We start from the raw sequence: 13,769 nt of genomic DNA on the forward strand, positions 1-13,769 counted from the left end.
TGAACTAATTCAACAATATTAAACGTGACACAAGGACGAGTGAAGTTGTGTCTTTTATTGAAGCATAATTCATACCATCTCTCCTTCAGTCCCGTGAGACCCCGCCAAACCATTCTTTCCCGGTTCACCCTAAAATGACAAAAAGAGTATTGAACTTTGCTAGAGTCACATGCAGAAGAGGAAATCAGACAAAGAACGTATATCCTTGATTTCTTAAGGATGGAACAGTTTGCACTCTGTAAAAAGGAAAAAAACTGTTCGACAGCTTCATCTTCATCTTCATCTACGCAGTCACGCCTGAGATTTTGTCCGCTGTGTCAACATCTGGAGCCACATTACATAAAGCAAGTCTTACCTCTTCTAAGAGAAAATGAGTTAGGCATCTGTCAGTAGATATTAACGATTTACAATAATAATAGTCATCATCGTCATCATTAAATCTACCATTTATAAATCTTACCCTGATTCCTTGGTCACCCGCTGGTCCTTGCTTGCCGTTTTGACCTTTCGTACCCTAAACATAAACATAGTACGTCTGATAAAATGATCAAATATTTTACGCTATTACATCAACTAAGTAAAACAACTGTTTTCTTTAGAGGACAAGAGTTGGTATAGACTCTAACCTTCTGCCCCCTTGTGCCTCTCCCGCCTGACCTTCCAGATGAGCCTGAAGCTCCCTATATTGTTAACAAGAGCAACAATTAGACAGTGAAAAAGAAACAATAAACAAGAACGGTTTGGTTTGAAAGCGGCACGTAGAGAGTGATTAAAAAACTGTGATTTTTACATAATAAAATAATGAACGGAAATAATAAACCAGTTTAAACTTTTAATGGATATAACAACATACCGTTTCTCCCTTGGGGCCAAGTTCACCTGTAGGTCCTGCTGGTCCTACAGCACCCTAAGAAAATAACCAAGCCAAATGTTTACCAAGATACTGTACTACTGTTACAGGAATGCGTAATTCCGGCCAGACATACGAGTAATTCAATTTGAAAGCAGGGAGAAAGAGACAGAAAGAGAGAGAGAGAGAGAGAGAGAGAGAGAGAGAGAGAGAGAGAGAGAGAGAGAGAGAGAGAGAGAGAGAGAGAGAGAGAGAGAGAGAGAGAGAGAGAGAGAGAGAGAGAGAGAGAACAGTAATTCAAACTTTCTTTGCCATGGGTTTTTATGCTAACATTTTAGGATAACAATCAAGTATGTCTACCTTAATTTTTGAAAGATGGCCGATGAAAACTTGAGCGCTTTTAGTGAAACGACACCGAATGACAAGTTTTATGGCCCCGAGAAGGCTCAGAATGTTGCAAAGAGAGAAGAAACGAGAAAGAAGAGAGAGTAGGTGGAAAAAAGACTATGCATCCTTTTGTTTTTATATCGGAAACTTTGGAGGTGGTCTTTTAACGACAACAAACCATTCACAACGCACTCTCCAAGAAGCGTGAGTTGAGAGGGCCTGTTTTCAAAAATCTAGGTATATATACTTGTATATTTTTCCTGCTGCTATTCACGAAGAATGGAACATCACTAGTAACTTAGTCTCACCCTCGCTCCTCGTTCGCCATCCTCTCCCATCATCCCCAGCGGTCCAGGTGGTCCCTGCAAACGCCAACAGAAAATTACCATGACAAATTAAAGGTATACGAACTGAAAGGTACAATTGCTCTGAATAAAGTTAATTATTCCATGACTAACATCACTGCTCATATACAACGTTTAGCCAAGCTGGCATGCCGTCTCAGTGAGAGAGAGTAAGTTTAATTGACTGACTGCCTGGCTGAACGTTCCCGTGAGTAACTACTAAACAGCTGACTAACTGACAGGCTGTATGGCTAATTAACTCAATGAAATACGAGTGACTTAGTGACAGGTTGTCTGACCTTGTGACGATGGACGAATAACCCATTGACTGATTTACTGGCTGTCTGAGCGACTGATGAATGAAGGACAGAAGAAGAGGAAGAAGAGGAAAATTTATCTGTTTTTGTACACATTACAGGATATTACAGACAGTGATGCATATACGAAATAACTTTGGTGACGGTAAAGCGTGAACTAGAAGCCGGGGCTTCTAATTCACGCTTCTCCTGAACAAGAAGCTCCCAAGTCCCACGCCTAAATTTATTATGGTTAAAAACTCAGTCATAATATGATTAGGCAACTTGCATTTTACCGTCTTTGCGTCAGCAAATTTTACTATTTTTTCTTTTAATACATTACTGATAAAGTGTGGTTTGTAAGGTTTACCGTAGGTCCATGTCTTCCGCTATCTCCTTGTGCACCTTGTGGACCGACACCACCCTACAAGGGATTAAATTGAACACTGCAAAATCCATGATCACAATTTCTTTAGACCAAACTAATTAAAAACACATACGGGTTGAAACAGAGCTGTGAGTTACAAACAGCTATCATTAAGTGATATTATATTTCCGTTTTCTCACCATTTCGCCTGCCACGCCGTTTTTCCCCGGAAGGCCAGCATTCCCCTGTGAAGCAACAAAACAATATTGTAAGTCAGTTAAAAATAACTGTTTAAAGAAAACAAGTGTTTAAATTTGCTTTTGAGAAAACATTTGACTATTTCTTTTCCAACTCACGTCTTGATAAACAACTACTTTACAAGTAAACCTCTTTGGCGACGCGAAATGGATTCACAAAAGGTGAACCGCCACTCAAATGACTTACATTAGGTGTAGCATTTTTGTCAAGAACGGTAATACCTCTTTTCCTGGAATTCCACTTTCACCTTCGTCACCTTTAAAACCCTGAAAACAGATAGAAAAAGCGTGTACCTTAGGAAAATTTCAGTACAAAACAAAAAATAAGGAAGGTCATAGGTTCGATTCCCGTGAGTATGCCTGTGTGACTGACACAGGACTGAAAAACGCATCTACCGAAACAAATCGAAACAAAAGTACTTTCGAAATCTCATTACATACGTTCACTAGGCAAGTAACGCAGGACAATGCTCTCCTTTGGAATGTCATAATTACTTTGATATTGCCACGCTTACAAGAACCTTAATGAGAACTTCCGCTTCCGTAGTAAACATTTTGGCTACTAGACATTCACTTTCCGTTAAATTAGAGATTTAACTTGATCACGCTTTAGGCAAATAAAGTTATGGCCCTAATTGTCCCACCATTTAATAATCGGCTGTCGTTTGTGGTTTCAACGCAAGAAGAACTTGGACTTAGCTTTAACTGAGTTAACATGACGCTTACGAAGGAAGCATGCGTGTCACATGACAGAGGCAAATGGCAGAAACAAGCTTTCTGTTTTCCAAATCTCTCGAATGGCTCACGTCTGCGCAGTTCCGTTCTCTACTTACTGTTCTCCCTGGCTCTCCACGTTCTCCCCGATTCCCTAGCGGACCTGTTTCACCCTTCATGAATAACAAAAGAATAAGTTATAATAATAATGATGATAGGTATATGCGAACTTGTAAGTTAACAAAGTTGAAAATCGCCACGAAGCAAACTCACCATATCACCAGCCAAACCATCTTCTCCGTCCTCACCCCGCGGTCCTGCACCACCCTGCATGGAATCATTATCATTTGTTTATCAGATGCTTTTAGCAAACAAGTTCCTATTTTTCAATATGCTATCTACTAATCAATAAATGTTATTTTACCTCTGCTCCAGACCCTCCTGTCATGCCTGGCTTGCCTAATGGTCCTCTGCTTCCCTGGAAAATGAAAAAGTGTTCAAATTAAAAAACTTTTATCAGCTACTGTACAAAGAAAAAAAAGAAACCAGTTTGGAAATCAGCGATAGCAAGATTTCTATATTTTTAATTTCCCCTATGTTCCTGTGATTTGAACTCACTTTTGGTCCACTTTGTCCAGAAATGCCAGGAATTCCTCGTTTCCCTTGAAGACCCTGAAGAAAGAAGTTAAGGAACTTTTTTTGAGAGAAAGGCTAGTACCAGATTTTCGTATTGTATTTACTCCCTGACACACGGGTTACATTTATAAGGCTTCTCTCCTGTATTTGTTTTCAATCATCCTCTAGCTAGTTGGAGGTACTGCCCGCTCACCTTTTGTCCCTTTTTTCCTGAGAATCCCATCAATCCAACGTCTCCATCTGGTCCCTAAAACCAGGAAAAGAATAGCATAAAACGTTGAGTCAATCAATTTGATTCAAGGGATACTATTGTAATTAAACTATTTAAACTACAAAGAAAAACACTATGATCTTTAGTATCACTCACAGGATCTCCTGGCTTCCCAGATTCGCCATCGGCTCCACGTTCAGCCTAAAAGAAACCAAAATCAAAGGGATTAACTAAATATTATAAAACAAAGAGGAATTAAATTAAAACACAGAATGTTTTAAAATAGGTTATTACCGTAAAATCTGACGATAAGGTGTACAATTTCACTATGCATCAAATCAGCGTTCAAAAGTATGTCATTTTATCTTATTGAAGGCAAGTTTGGCATCAACATGTACGTCGCATTAATCTTTATTCTTAAATCAAATACTTGAGTTGATAGAAAAACGCAAGAGAACGGAATGTACAAGAATGGTCCAAAACCACTATCTCCATTTTAAAGTCTTTACTAGAAGCGCAAATTAAACCACTGCAGAGTTAAAAGAATCAATCCTATCGCTGAACTTACTGGCATTCCAGGCTTCCCTCCTCTACCCGGTCGTCCACCTCTTCCGCGAGGACCCTGGGATAGAAGGGGATAAAGTACTCATTAAAAGATGATTGTTACTGGGTTCAGTGGTTGGAAGCCATTCCCAACCTTACGAGCTCTCTGATCACCGCAATCCACAGAAATAATTGCTCGGTATTAATCTGTGCTTATGATATCTTACTATTCCTTATTTACGCACGTTTAATTAATTTAGTTTTACATTCTTTGGTAGTCGCGTCCTGTACATTTTCGGCTACTTTCATCATCGCATGGAATGGCGCACTTTCATAGTTTGTGTCTATCTTATCACAGTAATACTTCGCCTTCTAAGTAAATTTATTTGATAACCTATTTCCCTTTCTGAGTTGAAGTTTGCTCTCCCTTTCCATTGTCACTCTCCTCTCGGATCACCCCCGCTGGTATTACTTATCTCGCGCCTTAGAAGACAATAACGGGGTTTTCCGTAATCTCGTTCCCAGAGGCTGCGTTCCTTTTGGTCAGCACCGGTGGACATGTGGCTTCCGCTGTCCTAAAACGCGCGCGGGCCCTGGGGACGAGATTTGGTATTCTGCTTTTCACTTAGCTTTTCACATTCTGCCATTCGCATTAGTAAAAAGTCATACCGCTGGTCCGGATGATCCTTGAAGGCCAGTGCTCCCTTGCACACCCTACAAACATAAGAAAATTGTTAGCCTATTATATCGTGGAGAAAGGAAATGAGAGAAAACGATTTTTTTGTTTGCTAGGAGAGAGGAAAGCCTTATTTTCACACGTTTTCCTGATTGTTCACTAACGACAGTTTTACTATCATGTGGTACGTACAAACATTTCGTATCGAATGTTAGCCACCCAGATTCGGCTAAAAGATGTGAATTAAATGAATTATTGTGGACATACGGTAAAAAAGAAATTATAACAGGTGACTTACTGAGGCACCCTTGTATCCGCGCGGACCTCTGCTGCCCCTGTAACCAGTCGGACCCTAACGAATTGAACGGACAGATAACTGTTAGTTGAGCTGTTGCACGTGACTTGTCGCAGGCCAAATGCATTGTGTGACTGGTCTGTGAAGAATGTGTTACCCTAACGCCCGTGACTCCATCTCTTCCGATCAGTCCTCGCCCTCCAGACAGTCCCTATGAAATGACAAAGGGTCTAAATAAGCTTACATGTAAAGTTAAAAGACAAAGAGAAAGTGGTAAATACAAAGTAAGTAAACTGTATTTATTTGTCATCAGGAAGGGACAACGAAACAATCTGATTTCATGACGGAAGTAAAACCCTGATCTAGGGAACAAGGGAGACTTGGTTATATTTTGTTGGCTCAAATATGAACTGCGTCTTCACTGCACTGCTATGATCGATAATGTAACGTGCGTCTAGTGTGGTGATAACAGAAGATTATAAAACTAAATATATATAGTAGATGATCCACTGACCTGGTCTCCTTCTCGGCCTGATGGCCCCCCTGACCCTGGGGTGCCTTGTGTTCCCTGTAAAAAACTATTATTATTACCGGCAGGTTCCTTAGGTATTAATTTAGCTCCTTAATTTAGCACACTACACCATTTTTCCCTATACGAGCTTTAAATTAAGTCTTAGCATTCAACTTCATTTTTAGAAGTCATCACAGACAGGTACTGAGAAAGATTTCAGACGTCCATACCTTTGATCCTGTTTCTCCCGGCGGACCTCGGGCGCCGAGAGTACCCTGTCGACCCTGGGGAGAGAAACAATATCACTGTACACTGGTGGAGGTTTCTAAATAAGGTAGAATTGACATATTGTATCATTTCAATTGTCTTATAGCGTACGCACCACTGAACCTTCAGCGCAGTTTTCAGCAATTTCGCGGGATAGTTGTTAAATGCACCTTAGAAACACCAAAATTGCTGAACTAATTAATTCTGGGTAATTTTATAAAGGGGTAACTTACAGTATTGCCCTTGTTCCCAGGTTCCCCTCGTCCTCCCGGCGCCCCGTATTCACCCTGTCAAAACAAGACCAACGTTCTTGTCAGTAAATCAGTGTGAGGCATCAAATTACTTCACATACCACGCTAAATTCAAATACTAGTTTGTCCTACCGGTCTTCCAGTGCCTCCCCTAGGTCCCGTATCACCTGGGTTTCCCTGCAAACAAAACGAAATAAAATAAGAGATTTTCAAAGACTCAGTTCATAGAGATATTTTATTTCGCTTCGAGAAGAGCTGCCCACCATCTTCCGAATATTTTTCCGACATCTTCCGAGCACTGTCGAAGAATTTTCCTAGGATCCTGCGAACGTTTCCGATCATCGCCCAAAAGTTTGCTAAATTTACCGAGGCTCTATAGAAACGTTAGTATTTTAACAGTATGACGTTGAGACATGTAAGATAAATTCTTATATCATTCTTAATTGAGTAAACAATGAATATAACTGCATCAACTTTTTATTTTCGTTATTCTACTTACAAGTAACAATGACGATCAAAATACCTTTTCGCCGACAGCGCCTTGGAGTCCTTCTGGGCCCGTGAAGCCTCGCTCGCCCTGCAAATGATAGAGCAGAGAAAATAATATTAAGCAAAGCAGTGTCAGATGCATTAGTCTTACTTTTGAATTCAGTGATATTTTGGATGTAACAAGCACGTGTCAAGATTAAAACAAAAACAGTACTAACCTCCTTTCCTTTAAAACCAGGGCCACCTTGATTCCCGTCATCTCCGCTGTTTCCGGTAGGACCCTGTTCCCCAGGGCCTCCCCTTGAGCCCCTTTCTCCCTGGTATCCCGTGGGCCCTTTTCTGCCAAGGTGCCCTGGTGATCCTGGCTCGCCGGGGGGCCCGGGGACACCCGGGGGCCCATCTGCTCCTTTTGAACCCTGGGATAAAAATCACGGCAAATTCAAACATGTTCTCCAAAATCTTCCTTCAGCTGAATTATAAAACAACCGCTTAACCAGGAACAAAATACACTAAGAAAAACTAATTTGCATATTTTCGTTACACTGACAAAAAAAAATGTAAAAATTTGCGAGCTTACTCCAGGACCGATGTCTCCTTCCTCGCCCGGATTTCCTTGCACTCCCTAAGACAAATTGAAAATAGAACCTATGAGGTACTTGTTAAACATACGATAGAATAAAAAGTGACATGAACGAACAAACTAATAAGGAAAAACATGAGTGAATAACAGACTAAAAGAAAGAACGAACCAACAAGCAAATTTGTAACGTGACTTACCCGATCACCAGTGAAGCCAACAGAGCCATGTTTTCCGATAGGTCCTTGATCGCCCTGGAAGAGAAACCAAATCATTGAATCAGCTATTTCACTCAAAATTATTCTAGTTAGTGTCATTGAAAGATGCAAACCAGCAACAGCAACAACGAAAATGCAGGGTGCTCGTTACACTATGATACGTTAACTTAAAACTGTGCGATAGAATGTAGAATAAGGCAACACTAAACAGGTTAAGTGCGCAGTTCTAACCTGATCCCCGTCCTTTCCAGCAGTCCCGTCCGGTCCAGCTGGTCCCTGATAGAAGGCAGACGTCACTGTTAAAGGAACATCAGAACACAAATAAACTGAAAGGGTCTGGTACCTAAACTGCCAGAACCAAGTGTAGGCCATAGGAAACCCAACAATGAAGAATGCCGAGGGTATGTACCTAGCCTGTGCTTTTATTGTGCTAAATTTAACATCGAAAAATGTCAGTTAAGCATATTTTACTAAACAGCTTTTAAACATGTTTTAGCTTTTTCGGCGTGAACGGAGCATTAGATACAGCAACTATACAAAATCCAGCATTTGTGAGTTAGAATTACGTTTACTGAAAACGACAGAAATGACCACGTGAACATGGTTATCCTAAATTTGACGTTTTGCGTTAGCATCAAAGGCCAGAATTATTTTGCACTATTCTCATCTTTGTACTCATTTTTTCAACAAAACATAAACGCGAATCTCGTGTTTGCCGTTTGCCGTAAACGCGATTTTAAACCTCTCTATTAATGCTGTCTACCGTCCGGTCCATTTTGTGAACATAGCAAAGCAATTAATTACTCTTTTTTCTGATTGGCCCAACAATTCTATCAATTGTTCTTACCTCATCACCGTCGTCGCCACGGTAACCCTTCACTCCTGGGATACCACGCCTGCCTCGGTGACCGATTCGACCCGGGACTCCATCATAGCCAGTATCACCAAAAGAACCCTGGATCACAAAACAGGATCATTGCTTCGAATCGTGCATCAACAGAACATACTTTCTAATCGTCGCTCCATCATACATAAGACAGGCAAAAAATAGAAAGAAAACTTGAGGGAACAAGCACCTTTTTATCGGAATCATGTCTTTAAAAACAAACTAAGCCTAAAGTTCTCGGAAGGATTTTACTGAGCAATGAAGTCTCCTCGAAAATAATCGCTTTATAATCAGGGTCTTCAGACTTCTCCATCAGAAATACATGCAATTAGATTCTGGCACATTTTTTGGCCCGTTAAGAGGCATCACGGTCATTGTCCAGGGTATGGTTACTTGAAAGCCGATTAACGCTAATCCACGATTAAAATTAACCGAGGTTATCCATCTCGCTCGTTAAAAACGTTTTTAAAGGCTAAATTTAAGCTAATGGTAAAGAAAAGTCTAAGTCGACAACTTTGAAGTGGCTGGTGTTTAAACTCGAATCAAAGCTCACGTTAACCTAGTATTAGCTTTATCGAGCTTTGAACAACCGGGCTCAGAGTACTATAACATCTTTGGCGTCTATGAAATAAGTCCGGCAACGTTTCCACGCCGTCTTGTGCAATGGGAACGGAAAGGAAAAGTAAAGTTCATAACTTCATCTCACCTGATAGCCTTTTAATCCAGCAGGACCTTGCTTACCCGGTTTTCCTCTTTCTCCCTGTAAAGGATCCAGATGTTAATTTAGCTTTGTCAAAAGGAAGTAATTTTGCCTCCACTGCTCAACCAGGCACACAAAGTGATGATACATGGGCGCGTTAGCCAGCCAAGCCACCGTGCCATTTATTTGGCTTTAATATGCTTACAAAAGTCGATTACCATTAAGGACAATTAAGTGCACCAAATCCGAAAAAGAAAAAACCCTTAAAACCAGCAGGTGGAAAAGACGGGGAACGTGTAGCCCCAACCAAAGCAGTGGTGCCAACCTCGGAATTTCAGGGTATCCTATGTAAAACATGGTATGCACATTGATAACAGTTACTTGACAAAGGATATGACTACATACAAAAGTAAAACCTGGTTTCCACATGACAATATTCAAAAATTTAAAAGAAAACGAAATATAACAACTGGCTGGCCGTAGAATGCCTCACCTTCCTAACGGCCGCGATTTACAAACTACAATCCCATAACTGTCTCCGCCCCTAGCACCCGTCTTCAGCCCTTTGATACGTACCGGCAAAATAGTAATTTATGCTAATTTAGGATTATTATAAATTACATGTTTCGCTGAGAAGAAAAAATGACTTGAAGCAACGCCCACAAAATGATAACGAGGTACCTTTTCAAGCCTCCGACGATCACACTCATCAAATTATATGGTACAGTGGAACCTCGATTTAACGAATTCGCTGGGGACCGGCCAAATTTGTTCGTTAAATCGAGGGTTCGTTATATCGAAAACCTCGATATAACGAACTTGAGGGGAGACGACCAAAATGTTCGTTATATCGAGGTCATAGTTAATGATTGATTTTCAACACAGGTGACTTCTGTCACGAAATTCAATGCAATTTTCGTCACCCAGAAGTGCCGCGATTTGAGATGCAATTCATTAAGCATGGTGGCTTTCAGTAGCAATTATTTTCACTTTTGAGCAGACGCGCAGCTTTTGTTTACAAAAAAACGACACTTTCAGAGTGTTGATCTGTTCAGCGTTTATCTTCTGTCGCGTGTTGACATTGTGATTTGTTATATCGAGGTAGATTTTACGTTTGGGCTTCCGGATTATGTTCGTTTTATCGAGGAATTCGTTATATCGAGGTTCGCTATATCGAGGTTCTATTCCATACATTTTACTGTAACTTTGGCCGGGACATAAAATATCGTTCGTTATATCGAGGACTTCGTTAAATAGAGGTTCGTTAAATCGAGGTTCCACTGTAGTCCCCCCTCTGATCCCCTACCCGCCCTAAATAAGGTGTGAGATAAGATCAGAAACGGTACTTGAGGAAATGTATAGCCTGAGTATTAGGCTTTGCGGAAGAGAAGGGTGTAACAGATGAAAGGGAAAGAACCCTTTCATCCCTCGCCCTCCCCTCTCTCCTTGATACTCAGGCTAGGAACTGTATGGTATATATCTATGGCTGTTGCAAGACTTACCCGAGTTCCGTCCGCACCGGGTAAACCGGTGGTGCCGGATCCACCGGGATCTCCCTAAAAAACATGCGTGATATGTTCATACAAACAGACTGAAGTAAAACATAACATCAATCAACTATGTTACAATCAAGAGCAGCTTAGTAATACGCCCTGAGAATTGTCAGACAAGCGCATGTCTCGGATTTCAGCAGCTTAAAGCGATTTTCTTACTGTAAAGGTTGATTCCGTGTGTAACTCAGCGAATTTAGAGACCAACTTTGAATCAGCCACAGAGCAGATCAGTTTATTTCATTGGCGAGAAAAGTTTCATGCTACCTACATCAAAACCAATTTCACCAGCCCGCCCAGGATCTCCAGGCTGTCCAGCCACACCCTGTAAAAATATAAGCACACGATAATTAGCAAAGTACTGATAACCTTTCACTCACGACAAAAGAAAGTAAAACTATTCAGTAGAAAAGCAAAGGACTTACCCTTTTGCCCTGAAGTCCAGGAAGTCCTCTGTTTCCTTTTACCTCCTGTAAAGTTAACAACAACAACAACAACAACAACAACAAATATCAGTTCTCAGTTATAAGATGCTTACCGTGTTCGATTGATATTGATAAAGATTTTAGGGTAATTACGCGTTGAAACTGCCTTGATGTTTTTGCAAGAAAATATTATTCTCAAACTCATTAATAATTCATCAAGAGAAAACAAAGAAAATCACTACCGTGACCGTGGTTTGGATATGTGATCCTAATTACCATAAAATTTTACCAACTTGAGCCTTGAATTTCTCCAAGAATTATTGATCATTTGAGAAGCCATATCAACCACTCGAAAGTGTGTTTCATCAGATATCCAAACACCTCGAAGTCGTTTAAAAAAACTCGGCTGCGCCTCGTTTTTTCAACCTACTTCTCAGTGTTTGGCCGGATATCTGATGAAACACTCTTCCTCGTGTTTGATATATTACTTCAACAGCGAACCCCTCAATGCACACTCCAGTGTTGATTTTTAACCAATCAGAAGAAAGAAATCTTTGGCGTAGGCGTATTTTACCGCGCTTAGCAGTCGTTCTCTGTTTTTCTGCCTCTGGAACCCGTTTCAATAATACCGAGTTCGATCATTAAGTAATTTGCGTTTCTGAAAAGAAAGATGCTTGTGATTGAAAAGGTATTACATAAAAAAGGAACTCCATTCACATTCTATCCCGTTCAGGCAGTAAAAGGGCTCATTATATTTTGACATATGTTAGAAGAGAAAGCTTGCTCACACGAGGAAGAGCTAACATAAATTTGAACTCTTTTAAACGCTATGGAAAAGATGTAACGCCTACCTTCCTCTCGATGTACCCTGCTGTTAGGATAATCGGACGAACCACAGGCCCCTTTTCACCTTGTACCGTTTCATACTGTTACAAGAAAGAGAGAGAATCCGTGAAAAAATCCGCACAAAATCAGTAGCGAAGGTTGTACGGTGACATATCTTAAATTAAAGTACAGTCCAGGCTTAAATTAGCGGAGAACTTTGATGGACTGAGCTGGGGGTACGGATAAGACATTGCTGTAAAAATTGAGCTTGGAAGCAAAGTTCGTTTATCGTTCTTGTTTGATAAATGATTACGCTTGTAAGTAATTTAGCCATTTACCACTGTTCTGCCCGGAGTTCCTGGGAAACCCGGTGGACCAGGACGTCCCTGAATGCCTTGCTGACCCTTGCTGCCTGACGGACCCTGTTGAGAGAAAGAAAAGAGAAATAGTTTAGTAATACTAATCACAAGGAAGAAGAACATGATACTTTACTAAGTAAAAACACAGAGCACTTAAACTGATCTCTACCCTTCTTCAAGATGAGCCAATATTAAAAAATGATAATGAAAGGCATCCATTCTCTTTTCATGCGAGTGTTCAAAGGTTTTCATTCAAACTTCTCAATTTTGAGATTGGTCGGCCATTTACACGTGACCATGCAAGGCACGCCAAGGTGGTCACAGAGAAGGCAACACCTTCTGCCTTAGTTGTTATAACACCTTAACTATTGGAGTTGGTTTGGCCGAGAAATATACTCCCAACTTTCCGACCTACAGACGGCCACCGGCGAAAGCTGAGCTAACCATCTTCTTGTACCCATCGTTAAACTGCGCCTTTCAAAAATAAGGGCAATCTGAAGTTTATTTAAAACCAACTACTAATTGTATTACACACTTCTCTCAATAATTTATTACGAACAAACAAATAAAATGATGCGCAACATCCATTAGTGACAACCCAAAGGTGACCTTTGAACCGTTCAAATAATTTTTTTTACTGAATTGTCCGCAAAGATAGCCGGTTGGACGCAACGCAAACTACCACGGCTTGAATTTTAGGGTTTTAAGTTCCCACTCAAATGTTACTGAAAAGCAAGAATCTTTACATACCTGTGCTCCTCTTGGGCCGTTAGCCCCAGGGAACCCAGCATGTCCCTGGTCTCCCGGTTCTCCTTTGAGACCAGTATCTCCTGGTGCTCCAAAGACAGTCACACTAACCTGATTGGCAGAGAATGCTTTTACATTACGGCACAATGGGCGTTTTATGTAACTATATATAGATGTGAAAGATAGACATAATGGGCAGAAGGATAAACTTCTAATCATACTAATAGGTCCTGATATAATATTCAAAATCTCAATCACGTGTGGATCACGTGTGGTTTACATTTCCGAGTTGCTTTGAGCCTCACCATGAAACCGAGGCTAAGTTCATAGTTTTTATTATGAACATTATTTTTTTCATTCCTATGCAAACAAAGCTAATTTTCATATG

The 13,769-nt window shown here is 40.6% G+C and overlaps 1 protein-coding gene across 2 annotated transcripts in view; it reads right to left on the bottom strand.

The window, feature by feature from the left end:
* LOC146461642 (uncharacterized) overlaps positions 1 to 13,769 on the bottom strand; it is a 29,433-nt gene that overhangs the window by 13,902 nt on the left and 1,762 nt on the right. For both annotated transcript variants that reach the window (XM_085086508.1, XM_085086507.1), the window contains exons 3-37: positions 13,385 to 13,492; positions 12,614 to 12,697; positions 12,302 to 12,376; positions 11,451 to 11,495; positions 11,297 to 11,350; positions 10,978 to 11,031; positions 9,482 to 9,535; positions 8,737 to 8,844; positions 8,121 to 8,165; positions 7,872 to 7,925; positions 7,672 to 7,716; positions 7,313 to 7,510; positions 7,129 to 7,182; positions 6,738 to 6,782; positions 6,588 to 6,641; positions 6,318 to 6,371; positions 6,091 to 6,144; positions 5,734 to 5,787; positions 5,580 to 5,633; positions 5,275 to 5,319; positions 4,631 to 4,684; positions 4,219 to 4,263; positions 4,045 to 4,098; positions 3,834 to 3,887; positions 3,640 to 3,693; positions 3,489 to 3,542; positions 3,335 to 3,388; positions 2,724 to 2,768; positions 2,445 to 2,489; positions 2,248 to 2,301; positions 1,546 to 1,599; positions 854 to 907; positions 627 to 680; positions 461 to 514; positions 76 to 129 (exon numbers count right to left, since the gene is read on the bottom strand). In XM_085086508.1, coding sequence (XP_084942634.1) covers positions 76 to 129; positions 461 to 514; positions 627 to 680; positions 854 to 907; positions 1,546 to 1,599; positions 2,248 to 2,301; positions 2,445 to 2,489; positions 2,724 to 2,768; positions 3,335 to 3,388; positions 3,489 to 3,542; positions 3,640 to 3,693; positions 3,834 to 3,887; positions 4,045 to 4,098; positions 4,219 to 4,263; positions 4,631 to 4,684; positions 5,275 to 5,319; positions 5,580 to 5,633; positions 5,734 to 5,787; positions 6,091 to 6,144; positions 6,318 to 6,371; positions 6,588 to 6,641; positions 6,738 to 6,782; positions 7,129 to 7,182; positions 7,313 to 7,510; positions 7,672 to 7,716; positions 7,872 to 7,925; positions 8,121 to 8,165; positions 8,737 to 8,844; positions 9,482 to 9,535; positions 10,978 to 11,031; positions 11,297 to 11,350; positions 11,451 to 11,495; positions 12,302 to 12,376; positions 12,614 to 12,697; positions 13,385 to 13,492 — 2,121 coding nt within the window. The remainder of the gene's footprint in view (positions 1 to 75; positions 130 to 460; positions 515 to 626; positions 681 to 853; positions 908 to 1,545; positions 1,600 to 2,247; positions 2,302 to 2,444; positions 2,490 to 2,723; positions 2,769 to 3,334; positions 3,389 to 3,488; positions 3,543 to 3,639; positions 3,694 to 3,833; positions 3,888 to 4,044; positions 4,099 to 4,218; positions 4,264 to 4,630; positions 4,685 to 5,274; positions 5,320 to 5,579; positions 5,634 to 5,733; positions 5,788 to 6,090; positions 6,145 to 6,317; positions 6,372 to 6,587; positions 6,642 to 6,737; positions 6,783 to 7,128; positions 7,183 to 7,312; positions 7,511 to 7,671; positions 7,717 to 7,871; positions 7,926 to 8,120; positions 8,166 to 8,736; positions 8,845 to 9,481; positions 9,536 to 10,977; positions 11,032 to 11,296; positions 11,351 to 11,450; positions 11,496 to 12,301; positions 12,377 to 12,613; positions 12,698 to 13,384; positions 13,493 to 13,769) is intronic.

This window comes from Pavona decussata, unplaced genomic scaffold, assembly GCF_977016875.1.
Source record: "Pavona decussata unplaced genomic scaffold, jaPavDecu1.1 SCAFFOLD_195, whole genome shotgun sequence".
NCBI classification, from domain to species: domain Eukaryota; kingdom Metazoa; phylum Cnidaria; class Anthozoa; order Scleractinia; family Agariciidae; genus Pavona; species Pavona decussata.